Here is a 19,054-nt window from a genome sequence, read left to right on the forward strand (position 1 = left end):
ACCGGCACGAAACTTGTATTAATCTCTAATGTCAAAATACGATCATTTTTAAATGAGGATTTTATAATTGTTGTTTGTGTGTATCTGCATTGCATAATAGATATTTGTCAGTTTTCCCACTAGACGAAAAGTGAGACGGAAATAAGGGACTAGTCAAAATAGTCGTTCGAGACGCGCGCCCAGGTCACATGGAAGAAATTCATCTAAAAAAGCCATAATGCAATTTGACATTTGCGTAAAAAGTAAGTGCGCAATGCAAACAAATGTCAAATAGTAATATTGCTTTTTTAGATAAATTGCTTCGATGTGGCCTCTTTTAACCGCCCAGTACACTGCGTTTTTGGCGCTCTATAAAATTGGGTCGTTAACTAGGTTCAAGATAAATTATGAAATTCAGATTTTTAAATAAAGACAGAACTAAAACTAACGAGAATCATTTTCTTTTTTCTATTTAACTTATTTATGAATTTTAATCAAGAAATCCGTAATAATAAGTGCGTCATTTTGTCACGTTTTTCTATGACGTCACAGTGTGCTTTTTCATACGAATTCCATAGTAATTTCGTGTTTTGACGTTTAGTAAAAAGGAACTGATTTGACTAGTAGGAAAGTAGCCTATTGTATGAATTTCCAAGCAACGACAATTCGTTGTTTGATGTAATCGTCAAGCGCTGCTGTCCGCGCTGTATCTCTAAAACGGAACACTTTAAGACATAGTCTTCAAGAATTTCTTTAACCCTTTCACGGGCAGAGACCATGGGTCATTGATGGTTCATAATAGATAGTATGACACCTTCCGATTTCAAGTTGTCATACTCTCATTCTACCTATTATGAACCATCAATGACCCATGGTCTCTGTCCGTGAAAGGGTTAATCAACTCCCTAGTGTTATCCCGTTTATCGCGGGTTCCGCTTGTGGTAGGTTACCTACCCTTACCCAATTAAACTAACTTACCTTTAGGTAATAGTAATACCTTATAATATTTACTTATTGATTCCACTTTCTCACTACTGGTTACAGCAAGGTACAGAAAGGTGCAACGGTATTATGCGCAGTATTTGCATTTAAATATTTAATTCTTATCTGTTGAAGGATAATTAGAAGTGTTTAATTGTTTATGAATATGTTTATTTTAATGGTTCATTTCAATAAAAATATCTTAAATTTGAAACAAAAAGTTTTAGTGTTCTAAAAATGTTACAAGCTTCGAAATTGTACGACTACTTTATTATTTTTTGTTCCTGGACATTTATGTTGAAATGAACTTTAAATTGTTAGTAAGATTATAGCAGTAAGTAGAAAAGATAAAATTGTTGTATAACTGTCTACATGCCCCACGTAATTATTATGAGTATAATTATATTATTTAAAACTACTTCGGTGTTGCCATTTAAGATGTATTTTGAATATTATATTATTGATAATATATTGACATGTACTTTATGTACTAGTAAGATATTTTGAGCTTCACATAGTGTATTAGAGTTAATATTTTTCTTGTTAATGCACTTTTTGTCGTAGTTTATGGACCAAAATTATACATTCATGTGGTATATAAAACGTTTTACCAACATTTAAACACACAAAATTACAATAGTATCAAATAAAAGTACTTACATTCAATATGCACAAAAAATAATTAAATATGTATTGAAATTTTGTCTCAAACCTCGATGTAATAAGGTTAACATAAGACATGCCTAGATTTCTACGGAAATAACATTATTAGACTAATTATTTCATCTAATCTATGTATTAAAAGGTAAAATTCAATAAAGGAAAAAACATATTTGCTGCTGTATTTTCATTTTAATTTATAAACTTCTTACATTTATCAATCTTTGTTTATGGGGATAGCAAAATAACACAATAAAATTAATATTGTAGCCATTTTCCTTCGAATGTAACTTTCTATATAAACATATCTAAAGAAAGTCCAAAATGTGGTGACCAAATATTCTAAGATCTAGACAGATGCTCAGTGAAACACAGTTCATCAATATTCATCATGCGATGCTATACCTTCGATAAAGTCATGAGCTCTTTTATCATCATCTCATAATGAAAACTATGTAAGCGCCTTATTGAAAAATCACATTCTAATGCGATTTTCGGCAACAAAAGCTTCGATTTCGTTACCACAGACCTTACAGACTGCAATTTTTTTCTGAAACTTATGCGTCTATTGCGTAGTTTTGCTCCGGCCAAGTAGTTAATGCCATCTGCGGCAAATCTACAATAAGTCACGTCAAAAAAAATTCTTTAATAAAAATCACATACAATTGTAATTTTTCAGAAAGGCACTAACATAGTTTTAGCATCTGAAGAATTAAACTTTCTTGCTCCTTTTGCTTGCTTCTCTTACTAAGACATACAAAATCAATCGCTTACAATTGTACCTTCTAAATCATTGAACTGATTCATCAAGGTCTAATATGGTGCGTTCTTGTATCATGGTGGAATGCTGTGTGAGTGTCATTCGGAACTTCAACTCTTCATCGGAGAGTAGGTGCTGGTGCTGTATGTGTTGAGTGTTGGCACAACCAACCACTGAGAACGTAAAAAAATCTGTTTAGATTCTTTCAAGAGGAACTACAATATTAGGAAGTACTCGACCTCTGTGGAGCGGCTCATATAGACAGCCAATAATGTTGTCTTGCATCAATAAAAAAAGTGAGTGAACACGAAAAGTGCCTGCAAATTCATTTTTTTTACTTATTTTCTTTTTATTTACTTGTGGCCCAGCTACTTGTATTTGTAACATCAGTAGATTCATATTTATTATCTGTATTTCATGGTGGTGGGAACATTTAACTGATTAATAGTCCGTCACTAGCCTCGGAGTTTCATTGATGTTTCAGTATTATAGATTTTTTGGAAATGTTTATTTTTTTATACACTGTATTAGCAACACCATATCAAAACTGAAAGGGATGTTCCAGCTTATGATTCAGAGTGGAATTTTCAAGTAGGATTTTCCAATGCAAAAGTCATGAAAGTGCTAGTTTTTTTCATTATTGTCATTTCTATACTTTTGCGCTGTAAATTTCCACTTGATATTAACTCAGAATCATGAGCTGAATCATCCCTCTCAGTATTTGTTACAGTTGACATTTACAATTACATCTTATTAAAATAAAATTAGATGGTGTATACTGGAATCACAGCCATTGTACGTTGTCTTGATAAAAAAGTCATACAAAAATATGATGAAAATTAAGTAATCTTTTTCATAAATTACCTGGACATTTGATCCTGTTTTTCAAACTGATAAACTTATAAATGGACTCCTTCTCATAAATGTGACCACATATTTTGTTCTTTACTGGATCTGATATGGGCTTCTTAGTTATGGGGTCAATCTGTAAGTTCAATCATATTGAAGTTTTGTTCAGTGTTAATATTTATAAGCAATAATTAAAACTTAGATAAGTTCTAAAGGAAAACTTACATATTGATCATGTGATTCTGTGATAGCCAGATCTGACTCATCCAGATTTTCTGAAACAAAATGTGAAAGATAGTACTAAATAGGACATTTAACTAACTAAATAAAAATAACTGGATAATGTGGATAAACAATAAATGTGAATGAGTAATTTAAAGCAATAACTAGTTATGCATATAATTACTATCAAACTCATTATGAAAAGCAAGATCTACTTTACTTACATAAACTTTTTACTTAAGTGGTTACAACTATAAAACCTTCTAAATTAATAAATTAAAATCTCAATATCACCACTGGAACGGCAAAATTATGTAAGCGACAAAATATATCAAATAAAATAGCAGTGCACATTATATATGTACAATATGTAGACATAGAAAACTAAAAACACAATGTAATCTTATGGTGTCATCATTTAAATTGAATAAATGAGTAAAAATAAAAAGTCAATGTTAAAAAATTAAAATAATACTAGGTACTTTAAATGGCTTTTCTCAAAATGGCCTTTTGTTGCTTGTGTAAGTTTGCCTTTCCAGTGAGTAAGTACATGTTTAATAATAAGTGAAAAGTAATCCTGACACCAGGGTTGATGAGGTTGGTAATCTACCTCACAACCTACATGATAGAAGAGAAGAGTGTAAAGTATGGGAAAATGAATCAAATCAACTTACGCCTTGCCTGCTGCATTCCTTTCTGTACTCTACTATCAAATTCCTTCATGTAAGGATGATTGTCTACTTTCAGCTTCTTCTTTGCCAAGCTGCTTAGGTGCTCATTGAATCTGTCTTCCAGGGTATCCACATTTGACTCATTTGTTTCATTCTAAAAGGTAATAAACAACTAAAGAGTTAATTCTGCATGGCAGTAGTGAAGTAACTATTTTAACAAACCAGAATTATATTACCATTGGTGTGCCAATAGTATATATGTAAATACTGATTTTTTTTATTTCTAAACACCATAACACAGGTCTTTTAAAAATATTGTGTTTAGTATCTATCATACAAGTGGTAAGCCGAACCTGTGAATATGGGATAATGCTAGGAAGATGATGAAGATCTATCATACAGGTAGCAACTGGTGGGTTCTTGAAAGTATTTACATCAAAAGTTCAGATATACTAAGAATAATAATTAGAAAGTTATAAAATGTTATCAACGAGGTAAGTAAATTGATTCTTCTACTTTCAACTACACCAAAGTGCCCTAAATGTAACCTTAAAATTAAGTCGTTCAGGAAAAGACATACAGTGGTTTTCTCCAAGGCTCGAATAGCGACATCCTGTTGCGCTTCCATCATACAGTATCCTGATACGTAGGATCTCAGCTTGCTGAACTGAGCATCTTTCTCTTCTTCCAAATATTTAGAAACATTATCGGCGCATAAATACAAGCTGGATATACACTGTTTACGGAGATCCGCTAAATCTGAATCCGCCATTATTTACAGATACTATTTATGTTGTTTGTACAACGTAAATATGAACAATACGTGGAAAATTGTAAATAAATCCTGAAAAGTTTTACCGAAAAGTTGAAACAAAACAAGAGACGTCAAGCTTTATACTTTTTCTCGGAAATGGCTTAGAGCTTTAACACATACAGCCACAACTGACATGCGTGTTTTAATTTTATAGTTCATTACAAAATATTATCTCTTCTAGTTTTCATAAACACGATTCGACTTTATTGTATTGACAAAAAAAAAATCCTTTCGACCTCCCATGATTTATTTGCCATGGATTTTAGGCAGGCACGGCTGGATTGAATTAAAAAAGGCGGGAAACTGGTTTTAAAAAAAAACGAATAAAATCTTGTAAAAGGTAAATTCAATGTAAAATCAAGAAACATATAATATTTTCGTCATTTAAAATAATCTACACATCTTGAATGGTTTTTTCAAGTAAGTACTTATTATATTTCCTCTAGTAGCAGAGTTTGGAGACCCATTACATTTTATTACAACTAAAATGTATTGTGATTGTCTCAAATCGATAACTCTTCCTAATAATCATCCTTGTGTACAGTATGCGATAACAGTGGTTATTACAATGATGTATTTCTAGTTTAATACATTGCTTGAGGTAAATAAAATAAACCTAACCGGTAAGTATACGAATTTTATTATAAATAAATACTGCAATACAATGCGGTAATTTTACATCTATATAATAACTAGATAATAATAATAATAGTTAGATATATTTTTAAGCTCAACATTTAATGTCTTAACAATTAAATAAATAAATCGCGTAAAAGTCCAATCAGTTATTAAATAATTTTCATTTCCATTTGCTACAAGCCTACAACTGATATTGGATAAATAACGAAATTGTATTAGTTGATTACTACGACATGATTTCTCCTATCCGCTTATTTCCCTTTTAGTTTTAACTTCAACTGAAGTGGAATGGAAATGTGCGTAGTTAAGAGAGCGACAGAACGTCTTCTCTCTCACTCCCCCGATTCTGTATGTCGAGACACACGCGTATTTCTGGGCCTTTTCATTTTTTTATTATGCAACAACTGCCGTCTTCCCGCCCTACACAGTAACGCCAACATGCCCCAGCGCAGCGGACAGTAGTTTGAGCTGCGCGCGCATGTCGGCCGGCGAGAGGCCGCGGCGGGCGCCGATGATCTTGAATGCGTTCAGGTATTCTAGCTCGGAGAACTGCGCGCCTTTCTCGCGCACCGATGCTATTATCTCCTGTGAATATAAGGTTTATATTAACATGGATTTGGAACTCCGCATTATGTTGGTTAACACAACCAGGCAACAAGGATAATTAAAAAGTGTTCCGGGCGCTTTTTTTTTTGTTTTGGTTTTCCCCGAAGGGTAAGGCAAAGGGAACTATGCCCATACAGCCATGTCTGACGTATTTTTTTTCTTGATGATTAATGAAATGATGAAAGGTGATGATGATGAAACCTAAGCCCCCACCCTCGGAGTAGACTCCTACTCCGAACCCCAAACGAATTAACTCAAAAGTCCGCATAAACTTTTGAGTTATGAAGCGGCTTCCCGGCACGAAGCGAAAATAGGCAGATACACTTTGTTTATTGAATACTCCAATATAATAACACTCGCGAATGTCTTCCGACTAACTTAATGCGATCATTAACCACAAAACACCACTTCGTATTAATTATTTAGATCACTCAATGAAGAAAGCAACTGTCCCGTTCCCGTTTCCCGCCGAAAAGCCGTGTTCCGGGCGCCTTTCTCTACAATACTCACGTGATTTTATGGGCGTTGCGGCTAATGCCAGTGCTCTGTCAGTCTACATATCTAGTGCTGTTTTACCCCATAAGTGCGAGCGAGACAGGCAGTCCGCAAGCACTACCCCTTACTCCTTAGCTATTTACGTCCAGTTAAAGTAAGGTGAAACTAGTTGGACGTCCGACACGAACTGGTGTGGGGCGGAGAGTTACAGTACGCAGTATTATTGTAATGATGAACATATCCGTACCTCGGGCGAGCAGTTGAGCAGGTGCAGGTAGGCGTGCGCGCGGTGCAGGCCGGAGTGCGGCAGCTGCAGCGCGGCCAGGCAGTGGCGCAGCGCCGCCAGCCGCGCCGCCGCCGCCAGCGCGCCGCGCCCCGCCTCCTGCCAGCGCCACACCACCGCCGCCGACATCATCTCGCCCAGCCCGCCGATCACGTACTGCCGAGGCAAGCTAAACTTAACAACCTCCATCCATACGACTTGTTCACGATTCGGGTATGACTCGTTCGTTCGTCGATGCGTCGAGGGGACTCGATCTCGATGGTAGCATCCACACTAATTCTGCACCACTTGCAATGTTAATCGCATCATACGGATGACGTCGAATATGGTGATCAAATTATTTTTAAACGCGTGGCCGAATAATGGTAGCGAACCAGTAGCATTGTAACGATGTCAACCTCTCTAGTTGCCAACGCACTTAGCCACTAACTTCACGTCCTGGCTGGTTGCTTTGCTGACATTATCCCCAGAACTCACGTTCACGTTCTAAATTCGCACATCCTTCAAATTTCCTTTTCCGACAGTTCCCTGTCACTTCCTTAACCAACCTCCACGTCGATTGGAATCTTTCATAAACATCGTCCTTCAAGTTAATTTCAAGATTATAATGGCTAAAACATTATAGCATCCACTCATTTGCGATATCATTGACAACCTCTAGGATGCCAAATACCTTTCTTCGAACGATATTGCCAAAAGAACTTAAATGAATCGTGCGCAAGCGTTGTGTACTCACAGCCATGCGGTGCCTGGCCAGCCCGTGCGCCTGCTCGTGGAAGGCCAGCAGCGCCCGCGCCAGCTGCGCCGCGCCGCCCGCGTCGTCCTCCTCTTCGGTGCTGCCCTCCCGCTCCTCCTGGCCCAGGTAGTGGAAGCATTGGATGCGAAGCTGGAACATATATTGACATGTTAGTAACTTGCTTTGACTTCCATCTTGAAACTGACAATGTACAATCAGCACGGTGCCGATTCCAGCAGCCACTCCTGTCCTTTTCTTATCCGCCAAAAAGGAAGGAGACGGATGATTGATAGCTGATTGACATATCTCATAATAGTTGGTGATTGGTCCAACAAACAATCCTCAGGCTATCCGTTTCATCGGACTAAGGAGTGGGCAAACGAAAGAGTGTTTCTGTGCATACGCGCACGCTTACGCACTTAAATAGATCCTGCGCAGATGATGGCTTCTGGAAAATGGACTGTGACTCTCAAGCCCGCGAACGATAACCCTGAATAACTCCACCAATTGCTATAGCTGTAGTCGAAATCGACTGTGACGCAACATCAGTAGTTAATACCTCAAGATGCAGCAGCAGCAAGCATTTGTGGGAAATCTCATCGAAGATGCTGGCGGCGGCCGCGATGTCGCTGCAGAACTTGTCTGTCAGCTTGAGACCGCTGCCGCCGGTCGAAGAGGTGCTCAATATGGTAGGGATGGTCTTTATGTTCGCGCTTAGCCAGTCCTGGAAATAATAAAGGAAACTGTTTGGATCAAAACATCCTAATACGGATTAGCGGCCTCCGTGGTTGAGCGTTGGGCTCACGACCCAGTGGTCCCAGAGGCCATACCACAAAAACCACTTTGTAATCCCTACTTTGTAACACCTGATTGTCCAAAAGTAAAATGAAGGCACGTTAAATCGTTGGTCCCGGTTACTGTTTGATGTAAGTACGTAGTCGTGACATGATCAATGTCAGGGACCTTTGGCGGCTCAATAATAACCCAGGGTTGTTGAGTTTGCTCATCCACCTCATAAGCCATACGATAGAAGAAGACTAGGGTTAGCAGTTTCTAATTATAATCTTCAAATTCTTAGCGGGCATTGGGAAGCTTGAAATATCTGAATTGAAAAGAAGGGATGAGATCGGAGCCTAGTAAAGTGACGTTAGAAGGCTATCCTCGCCTTACCAATAAAAAATAAACAAGCGATGAACGCACAGATATTATAAAGTGGTGAACGTGTGTCTAAGTATTTGACAGCCAAGGAAAGTTCCATCGAATTATTTGATAATTGTGCTTGCGTGTGTATGGATGTTGTAGCAAGGACGTTTATTTATAAATAATTAGTATTCTTCCCAAATACTATGATTATGCTTACCATAGACTCGCACAGAAGTGCAATGTCAGCCAAAGCGTTAACGTCAGCAATGATTTCCCTTTTAGTAACTGCACCGTCACCAAGACTCGAACCTAGAATCTCTGCCTCGCGCTCGTACGCTTGTGTCAGCTCCTGTTGAAACCATTATACACTATAAGAACAGGGCATTTGAAACTCCGAATATGTATTATTATCGAACATCATTTTTGCCTACAGCATACAATAAAGAGACTATGTATTAACGGACACTCCGCTCCGCTCCAATTACCTCCGGTCCTTTAAAACAGCCTCTTATGCTGGATCATCGTATCTATGGTCATCTTATGAAGCATCGGAGACATAAATGCATGCATGACAGATTCGACTTTCGAATTGAACAAGTTGCCGAGAAAACAGGCTGCAGAAAAACGCCATGACTGCGCAGATGCTCTTTAGAGAATGGACCGGAATTGCGAGTGCCGCCGAGGAATCTACCTGGTGTGTGGGCTTGTTCCCGGTGCCGATGGCGGCGCTCCAGTTGGGCAGCGCCTGCAAGAAGCGCACAATGTCGTCGTCCGCCAACCACCGCGCTGCTCGCCCAGCTCCGCCCGACATACGCCCGTGAGCCACGCGGCACGCCGTCGCTGCAATGTACACACAGCTTGTATACCAGCTCTCCACACATACCGCCTTACATAACATGCTCGACTATATCCCAATTGGGCTGGTCAGAGAAACATCGCAAGATGAACTAAGTGCCCACACTTCACTGAGCTTTCTGTTACACCGATAGGTGATGAGCCGTATCGCCATCTGTACATAACATACACATAAGGGATTGACGATCTGACGGTGTTACATTGGAAATTGTATATGAGCGTAACGCTGTGACAACTTCGTTAGCGCGTAGCGCCATCTATGTGACATGTACCGAACTAGTTGTTCCGCACCACAGCATGGGTGTTCGCCTCCCTCTGTTATTTCCAGCATTGCACCGCGTAAGTGGTAGAGGCACGTACCGAGCGCGGCGAGCGCGGCCTGCGCGGCCCGCAGCGCCTCGTGTCCGCCGCACGCGCCGCAGCGCCGCGCCGCGCGCGCCGCCGCCGCCACGGCCGCCCAGCCCGCCGCCGCGCACGAGAAGATCACCGCGTGCGACCTGCACCACAACCACACTGGAGAAACGACATTGGATTGCCAAACTACTTTCATGACTGGTGTTACGCAGACTTCACACTCGTATCGCCCCGTGAACAATCATCATCATCATTACCAGCCCATTAACGTCTCCACTGCTGGGGCACGGGCCTTCCCTATGGATGGATAGGGAGATCGGGCCTTGAACCACCACGCGGGCCCAGTGCGAATTGGTGGTTATTAACGACTGCTAATGCAGCCGGGACCAACGGCTTAACGTGCTTTCCGAAGCACGGAGGAGCTCGAGATGAAAACTTTTTTTTTTGTGGTCACCCATCCTATGACCGGCCTTTGCAAAAGTTGCTTAACTTCAACAATCGCAGACCGAGCGCGTTTACCGCTGCGCCACCGAGCTCCTCAACAAATGCAATACACTATTCTTTATTGCACAAAAGGAACATATAACACTGGGATTCTTATTAAACAAACGTACAAAAGGTGTTGCATATTGCTCCGCTACGCGACCTACACAGACCCTCCAAATCCATTCCGATTCAAAAGTTTTATCATGGTTTTACCAAAATCAGCCATAATACCAAAAATTTACTTTTAATAAGTTCTGTATGGTTGGAAATGTTGGAATGCTAATCATCATCCCTAGCGTTATCCCGTTTCCACAGGGTCCGCTTACCTAACCTGAAGATTTAACAGGTCCGGTTTTTTACAAAAGCGACTGCCTGTCTTCCAACCCGCGAAGGGAAAACCAGCCTAATACAGGTTAAGTCACATACCTCCGAAACGCATCGCAATGTTGGAATGCTAATACAGGCTCACGGTAAAAATAAGATTTGAGAAGTGCCCGGGGTGTGGTCTGGTCTGAGTAACAGTGGGCATCCTCAGGCCTGCTGTCTTAAATTTCCCCATTTGTCCGGCGAAGTAGTTAATGCTATCTGCGCCAAGTCGGCAGCGCATCTTCAGGCCTGTTGTCCTAAATTGCGCCAAGTCGGCAGCAACTCACGTAAACAATCGTGCAGGCAACTCACCCGGGCTTGAGCAGCGTGGGCGGCGGCGGGGCGCGCTCCCTCCAGGCGGCGGGCGCCCGCACGGCGGCCTCGATGTCAGCCCGCGCCGCGGCCGCCAGGCGCTCGCTCTCGCCCGCGCGCACGTAGTTAGATATAAATGCTCGTAACGAACACTCGCCGCCGCTGTGCAGTGGAAACACATAAAAACCTCATCGTCCCTCGTGAGAACCTCGTAAGTGCCTTTTTGAAAAAGCACTTTCCAATGTGTCTTTTGTTAACAGAACTTCGCAATAGACACGCTAGATCCAATCCAGTTGAAATAAATCGAGGGTTTTCTGAAGAAAATCAAATGAGAATATGAGCTTTCAAAAAGGCGCTTACCACGGTATCACAATACGGCGGTGGACATGGAAAGCAGGATATTTCTTACTCAACTTGTTCTTAAGACTGGCAAACATCATATGACAGACACGACCTACGACGCGATAAATAGCGCAAGTTTAGATCCCTACTAGACGCAGCGTATCATCTTCAATTCATCGCCTGCGTTACTCGTCCAGTAGCGTCAATCGCACTACTACTAATATAATACACCGCATCTACGTAAAAAAATCAGACCTCCTCAGAACAGAAGACACCACATACTGAGTGTGAAATGTCAAGCGTCGTGGCCGACCGAGAAAAAGATGGCGTGGCGAGTTGGATGCATACTTCACGTCTTGGAAAGAGAAGGCCCAGGATCGGGAGGTCTGGAAAAAAGGCAGAAGCCTTTGCTCTGCAATGGGATGGTGTAGGCTAGAAATAGAATAGATGTACGTACGGCTGGCGAGCCTCGATGTCCGCGCAGAGCCCGTGCAGAGCGGGCAGCACGGCGTGCAGGTGCGCGGGGTCGGCGCGGCACACCAGCGGGTACGAGTGGCGCCGGCCCGCCACCGACACGCTGTGCGCTACCGGCGCTGCAACATGACACACTTCTACATCAAACTACTGGTAAAAAAAAGAACATTTCTATTTTATCTGTTATATTTATAAATTTAAAATACAATAGACAATCCACCACAGCCTTCGTCAAAAATGTAAAACAAACATACAAAAATATCCCTTGTCAAACAGTCAATCTTCTTCTATCGTGTGGATTGTGAGGTGGATTACCAACCCCATCAACCCTGGTGTCAGGGTTATTATTGAGCCAATGAAATCCACATAACGCTTCAATTTTTACTTGAATTAAAAAGTAGCTTGTCTACTGCGAGCTTTTGGAGAAGAAATTCACATCAGCCCCGCGGCATGGCAACCGCGCCGCGCGTGGCGCGAATTATGTCGAGGGCTTCGGCCAATGGCTGTACGACGTCTATCCACATAGATAGTATTCGCTGCGTCTATTGATCGAAACCCTGGATATAAAACGCGGTTGGCGTGCAGACCCTGAAGGTGTTTTTTTTTTCAAAAACACGAGTACGTGGTTTTCTCTATAAGGCGAAGGTATGTCCTTACTGGTCAGTTTGAACAGCTTGGTGCGTCGTCTGGGGGGCTTCTTCTTGGCGAAGTAGTCCGACAGCCGCAGGTCGGCGCCCACCTCCGCGCACGCGCTGCTCGACCGCGCCGCGAACAGGTTCACGCTCTCTATCTCCAGGTACTCCGTCAGGAGGAGTTGCAGCTGCGGGGGTTTGAGACAATCGGTAAATAACCGCCTGGGCGAATATTAGGCGAAATTACTGAAATTGTATTCAATATTTTTTTATTTATTTTAAGAACGTCTGGGCCGAGGTTTTTCTTGCTACTTTTCCTCGGCTATACAGGCTGTGAGTAGCTGCAATAGTTTTAGGCGGACGAAAAATATATTTATGTAACAATGTCGATTCCAAGTTCTATGTTACCAAATGAATAAGGATACTTTTGAGTTTAAATAACATCATGCTTATAATGGTCCATCATGTGAGAAAGGATACAATCTTTCTGTCGGTTTTTACGAAATACAAGCTGGTGAACGCATTCTGTTTCTCATGCGCTCCCAGTCAAGCATAGTTTAGTCCAAAACGTTCGCCATAATGTTATCCCGTTTCCACAGGGTCCGCTTACCTAACCTGAAGATTTGACAGGTTTGTTTTTATACAGAAGCAACTCCTCTCTGACCTTCCAACCTGAGGGGTAAACCAATCCCATACAGGTTTGCCTTTGTTATGGCCAAATATGCTGTACTTAAGTGTTATTTATTGTTACCACCTAAAATGCTATATTTGTGTAATAAATTTGGTGATTAGGTCACCAAACGCATTTCGGAATGACTAAAGAAGAATATAATAACGTACCACTTGCTGCACGGCGCTCCAGTAGTGCTGCTCGGTGTGAAGGCATGAGTCAGATATCTTGTGTTTCTGTAACGCAGCGCGCCACAGTTGCAGCAACCTGCAATACAAATATATATGAGCTTATGCTGCCAACTATTTTTCTTGATTGTGTTCTTAAGATGTGTACCTCTGACTATCCCAATAGGGTAGTGTGGGAAGGGAAAGGTATGATGCATGAAAAGGAACGTTTGGAGCGAGAAAGTATGAGACAGAGAGAAAGAGAGACACGGAAAGAGGAAGCGGAAGTGGTATTACTTTTTTTTATTTAACATAGATAAGATGTGAAGTGTGAAGCGTAGGTGTGGAGAAATAAGAAGACGAATTAAATAAGACAGTGTTTAATTGAAGACGAAGAACTCCCTTCCTACAGTACTTTCAAACCCACTAGTCAAATCAATTACTTTTTACTAAACGTCAAAACACGAAATTGCTATGGAATTTGTATAAAAACGGAATCTGAGACGAATTGAGACGATATAAAAAAACGGGACAGAATGTCGCACTTATTATTATATTTTTCTGTATTAAAATTCCTACATAAGTTAAATAGAAAAAGAAAACGTTTTTTGTCACCTGTAGATCTGTTTTTAATTAACAGCTGTTAATCATCCGTCCCTTTCCTTTTCGGCGAATAAGAAAATAAAAGGTAAAACTTAAAATAAAATTAGGAGGTGTCTGCAGGAATCAGCATCATAAGTAACTAATTTACCTTCTGTTCCTAGCACCACAAGCTCTGAACTCCTCGCCCAAGCAAGCTACCAGCCGAGCGAGCGGTCTACCCGTCTCTGTCACCCCTTCGCCTTCGAGCGTCGTGCCATCCTCTTCGCACTCGGGATCCAGTTCTATATCCACCTCTTCGATGATACGCCGGGATACAGAGTCTATGACCTCCAGCAGTTCGTTCTGGATTTGAACTTTGAATTTCTGTTAGAAAAATGAAATGACGACGGTGTTTTAAATCTATAACTTTTTCCAGCCATTTCAATCACCAATACAGCAAACACCTGAGTTTCCCATTTGACTTTCAGTTTTATTATCGTTTGACCATGGTTAACGATGACGTCACACTTAGTATTTCCATAAAAACCAAAGAAATTATGACGTTTCGTCGCCGAAATAATGATTTCGGAATACCGAACAGAATATAGTACCCCGCCAGCCGCAAGTTGGTAGTATGACTAGGAATGGACGATCCAACGGTGTATTGTTAGAATTTGTATACAACTTCCACCAGGATATACCTATAGGTATATACGCGTCGCGCTGAGTAAACTTCGCTAGCGCGTTTCAGGACTAAAACTTCGTTAGCGCCATCTGTTGAATATGAGCGGAATTAGCTGGTCAACTAGTTGGGTCCGCCAAACATAAATAAATACCTCAGTAGCCTCCTTGAGCTGCTCCAACACGCCGAGCGCCTCCAGCGATATCATGACGGTGGTCTCGAAGGTGCTGTCTTCTTCAGATAACGACGCTTCGAACTCTGGCGTTATGTCTTGAAGATACGCATCTGTTACCTCCGAGCTCTTTGTCAGTTCTGTGGGGGAAATCAAAAGGTTAGTATTGGGGTAGTCAGAGGTACACCATCGCAAGAAAAGGTAGTATTATTATAATATTCTCCTAGCATGACAAGCATACACGTCTCACTCTCTCGTATAGAGCATACTCCACTCCATCTGCTCCAGTGCGGGTTGGTGGAGTTTGGGCTAGTAGCCCGGATCCATTGTGCCTTCCGCAACCCGGAATCATCTTACTTTACTAATGAGGTGATTCAACCTGCAACATCCTAGCCAAAGGACAGTTTCAAACAGTGATTTCGCCAATCATCGGCAATCGAACCTTCGGGAATCCAACCCGCACCTCGAGATCTTGAGCGTAGACTCTAACCATTAGATCTTGGAGGCTGCTATGTTAAATATAACAATACCAGCGAGCAGCAGAGCAGTCCGCCTGCGGGCAGACACGCGGCGCGACAGCGGGGCGCGCTCGCTGCGGTACACCGCGTCACTCAGCCGCCGCACTATCACTAACACGAGCTCGCGCTTCTTCGCCTGCAATAACAACGGACACATTAGATGCAAAATAAAGCCAATAATGTAAATATCAGGGCCCGGCCTGAGGATAACGCCTCTCGAGCCTCGTCTTTTGATATTACTACACGTTCGCTGGGACACCAGTGCCGTCTGGTGCTTTGCGAACTTACAGTTTTGATAAACACACCCAGTCTACAAGTTCGCAAGTTACAAGTACGTTTAAATTATGTTTATCGAAAAAAGTATAGGGATCGTAAAATATACTCGTGAAATAAATATTGACACTTGTAATATGTAATTTACATGTGTAGTTTTGATAAACACATTCTTGTACTAATGAATTTTTTTACAAGAAAATTTGTAATACAAGGCTTGTAAGTTTTGATAAACAGGGCACAGTCGAATACATACCTCCAAGTGCTGTCTCGTAGCGTTGAGTGCAGTGACGTGTGATAGCGTGGTCTGTGCCGTAGCTAGCGCCGCCTGCAGCGTGCCGGCCGCGGCTAGCACCCGGCCTGAAGAGAGAGCTTCCCGGGCCTCGCGCTCCGATACTACTACACGTTCGCTGGAACACAGGGCTATGTATTATTCTTCTTATGTTTCTTAGTGTAGTTGCGTGCTTGTTGTAGACTACACTATAGTTTCTTCTTCTAGACTTAACAATCTTGTTTATTTTTCTTCTTATCTTCAAGATTATTTTGCAAAATGTGCGTATTTAAAATTAAGATACTGTCTTAAGGCATAAATGCAACAAGATGACTTGTCACATCATCACTCAGTAGAAAGTATGTTTCCCACCTCAGATGTATTAAATTACACTTACACCCCAGTTGGTCACTTTCTTCCCCGAGTGAACAATGTACTTTGTTATATTTAAAGGGGGCAGAAAGATTTTATACACAAGTTCTTCTTCTTCTTTGAGAGTCGATGGTGATCAAAACTAAATTTTTGCTGACCAATAGTTGGCCACGCTTACGGCATTGTCAGTGGCTTCGTAAAGGTCTTTAATAGTGCAGGTGTTAGGGCACTTAGAACAGTTATTTTTATCATATTATTATTATACTAATGGTAAATTAAGTAAAATCTCGCGAGCAATTTTCCAAATCCTTACATGTCGGTGAGCATCTGCAGCGCGTAGTGGTGCGTGCGCGCGTCGGCCCACAGGCGGCGCAGGTCGGCGCGGCGCAGGCGCAGCAGCCCGCGGCACGCCGCCACGCGCCCCGTCGCCGCCTCGCTCGACCCGCCCCATGCGCTCAGCGCCGCGCCCACCAGCGAGAACTTCTGTGGAAGTTAATGAAGTTGGGTTTTAGTACTGAAAATATAATTTCCACATAGTAATGAATTTATCAGAAAATAAAAGTAAGTTAACCAATTCAATCATACAGATAAGTAATGTTTATGTATTGCTACCTTGATAAAATTTATTAGGTATAAGGTGATTTTGTTTGTTTCACTACAAAATATCATAGTATCATCTGTATCCCCAATGGAGAAGGGACCTCTCCCTTCTCCATGTATGTATGCATACATGGCAGTGGTAGTGTGTGTAACAGAGTGTATGTTTAAAGAAAAAGACAATTATTTGATTATTCAAATTAATAAAACATCTGTGACCGGCTTGCATGCTTCGATCGAGACCTGGGCGGTGTTGCAGTCTCTTCAGAGGTGCCAAGTGGACCATAGGTACATCGAAGTGCTAAGGGACCTCTACCAAAATGCCACTATGTCAGTTCGAGTACAGAACCAGAGCTCTAATCCGATCCAACTGCAGCGAGGAGTGAGACAGGGAGATGTCATCTCTCCGAAACTGTTCACTGCTGCATTGGAGGATATTTTTAAGCTTCTGGACTGGAAAGGATTTGGCATCAACATCAACGGCGAGTACCTGACGCACCTTCGATTTGCCGATGATATAGTCCTAATGGCTGAGACCCTGGAAGACCTGAACACCATGCTCGAGCATCTCAGTAACGCATCCCAACGAGTGGGTCTTAGCATGAACATGGCAAAGACAAAAATTATGTCCAACGACCATGTCGCACCCACTCCAGTTCAGGTTGGGAATGTTACACTCGAAGTTGTAGACCAGTACATTTACCTAGGACAAATAATCCAGTTAGGTAAGTCCAACTTCGAGAAAGAGATCTCTCGTCGGATCCAACTCGGATGGGCAGCGTTCGGGAAGCTGCGGAATATCTTCTCGTCCAAAATACCTCAGTGTCTCAAGACGAAAGTCTTTGACCAGTGCGTGTTGCCAGTGATGACCTACGGCAGTGAGACGTGGCCGCTTACTATGGGTCTCGTGAGGAGGCTCGGTGTCGCTCAGCGGGCAATGGAGAGAGCTATGCTCGGTATTTCCCTGCTCGATCGAATCAGAAATGAGGAGATCCGCAGGAGAACTAAAGTCACCGACATAGCTCGAAGAATTGCAAAGCTGAAGTGGCAGTGGGCAGGACACATAGCGAGGAGAACCGATGGCCGATGGGGCGGAAAGGTTCTGGAGTGGCGACCACGTGTCGGACGACGCTCAGTGGGTAGGCCCGCTACAAGGTGGACCGACGATCTGGTGAAGGTCGCGGGAAGCCGCTGGATGCGGGCAGCGCAGGACCGATCGTCGTGGAGATCCTTGGGGGAGGCCTATGCCCAGCAGTGGGCGTCATACGGCTGATGATGATGATGTGACCGGCTTGCATGCAAGGTCAACACTATCGAAGTTTCACTTGAAGGCTCAAACCTGCATAACATCAGTGATTTCCTGCGCGTGCGCCGCGACCAGCTCGTCTAGGCGCGCGTCACTCTTCTTGTACTCCTTCTCTAGCTTCGCTCGCTCTTTCTCCCGCTGTTCATTAGTCTCACTCGCAGACAAGGTGCGAATCACAGACATCAACAGGCCACTCTGTTAGATTGAAACGAATTGAGATTACAAGCACATAGCAGAGTTGATGATGCTCAAGTGGCTACATAATAGTTAAATACTTGTAATAACTTGCAGACGTGCTAATTATAAATAAAGATACCGGGACTAATATCGAAAATCTTCAATTATTAACAGAGCAGTCAGAATATTTAATCAGATCGAAGTTTCTCCGGTCATTGAGAAAGTGCGAATTAGGTAACTTACAGTTTCCTTCCCTTGTTTTACCCCTCTAGGAGGCTTTGTAGGTGGTGGAGAAGACATCGTTTTTGTAACTCAAGACCAATTCCAATGAAAAATTGATTAAAACTAGCGAAAATTCTACGCCCCCATCAGTGTTGACGAAAAATATGAACTTATTTGGATAGAATTCAGAAGTATTTCATGAGGTAGAAAGAGACAGAGCTTTACAAAGTTATGCGATTGCTCTGTCGCACAAACAAACTATACGTAACATGCACAAAAAAACGCAACTGTCAGTTTGTCGTTTCTTGCATTCGGATACACGCATAAATTTCATGTTCAAAGAGAGCAATTTTAATTTGCTTGTTGGTTTGTCTGGATCTGGCGGC

General features: G+C 42.0%; 2 protein-coding genes across 2 annotated transcripts; both read right to left on the bottom strand.

The window, feature by feature from the left end:
* Nucleotides 1–2,265: 2,265 nt before the first annotated feature.
* Nucleotides 2,266–5,092, bottom strand: LOC126366711 (E3 SUMO-protein ligase NSE2-like). Its single transcript, XM_050009913.1, has 5 exons — nucleotides 4,703–5,092; nucleotides 4,126–4,276; nucleotides 3,455–3,504; nucleotides 3,245–3,365; nucleotides 2,266–2,553 (listed from the first exon to the last, which is right to left on the bottom strand). Exons 1-5 carry the CDS (start codon nucleotides 4,892–4,894, stop codon nucleotides 2,411–2,413), a joined length of 657 nt encoding a protein of 218 aa, XP_049865870.1. The 5' UTR covers nucleotides 4,895–5,092; the 3' UTR covers nucleotides 2,266–2,410.
* Nucleotides 5,093–5,555: 463 nt separating this feature from the next.
* Nucleotides 5,556–18,826, bottom strand: LOC126366693 (exocyst complex component 4). Its single transcript, XM_050009886.1, has 18 exons — nucleotides 18,690–18,826; nucleotides 18,303–18,464; nucleotides 16,680–16,849; nucleotides 15,980–16,133; nucleotides 15,463–15,586; nucleotides 14,915–15,072; nucleotides 14,248–14,462; nucleotides 13,500–13,596; nucleotides 12,685–12,847; nucleotides 12,011–12,146; nucleotides 11,212–11,373; nucleotides 10,054–10,190; nucleotides 9,530–9,678; nucleotides 9,056–9,187; nucleotides 8,255–8,419; nucleotides 7,696–7,845; nucleotides 6,924–7,115; nucleotides 5,556–6,160 (listed from the first exon to the last, which is right to left on the bottom strand). The coding sequence occupies exons 1-18, from the start codon at nucleotides 18,744–18,746 to the stop codon at nucleotides 5,996–5,998; spliced, it is 2,688 nt and encodes an 895-aa protein (XP_049865843.1). The 5' UTR covers nucleotides 18,747–18,826; the 3' UTR covers nucleotides 5,556–5,995.
* Between the last annotated feature and the right edge of the window lie 228 nt (nucleotides 18,827–19,054).

Source organism: Pectinophora gossypiella, chromosome 5 (genome assembly GCF_024362695.1).
Source record: "Pectinophora gossypiella chromosome 5, ilPecGoss1.1, whole genome shotgun sequence".
Taxonomy (NCBI): Eukaryota; Metazoa; Arthropoda; class Insecta; order Lepidoptera; family Gelechiidae; genus Pectinophora; species Pectinophora gossypiella.

Excerpts from the sequence above, each read along its gene's own strand:
- LOC126366711 (XM_050009913.1), bottom strand. The coding sequence starts at position 4,894 with ATGGCGGATTCAGATTTAGCGGATCTCCGTAAACAGTGTATATCCAGC. Across the intron at positions 4,277-4,702 it reads GAGCCTTGGAGAAAACCACT|AATGAAACAAATGAGTCAAA; the intron begins GTATGTCTTTTC and ends ATTACCTTTTAG. Across the intron at positions 3,505-4,125 it reads AGGAATGCAGCAGGCAAGGC|AAAATCTGGATGAGTCAGAT; the intron begins GTAAGTTGATTT and ends ATTTTGTTTCAG.
- LOC126366693 (XM_050009886.1), bottom strand. The coding sequence starts at position 18,746 with ATGTCTTCTCCACCACCTACAAAGCCTCCTAGAGGGGTAAAACAAGGG. Across the intron at positions 10,191-11,211 it reads CCCACGCTGCTCAAGCCCGG|GTCGCACGCGGTGATCTTCT; the intron begins GTGAGTTGCCTG and ends GTTGTGGTGCAG. Across the intron at positions 6,161-6,923 it reads TGCTCAACTGCTCGCCCGAG|GAGATAATAGCATCGGTGCG; the intron begins GTACGGATATGT and ends TTATATTCACAG.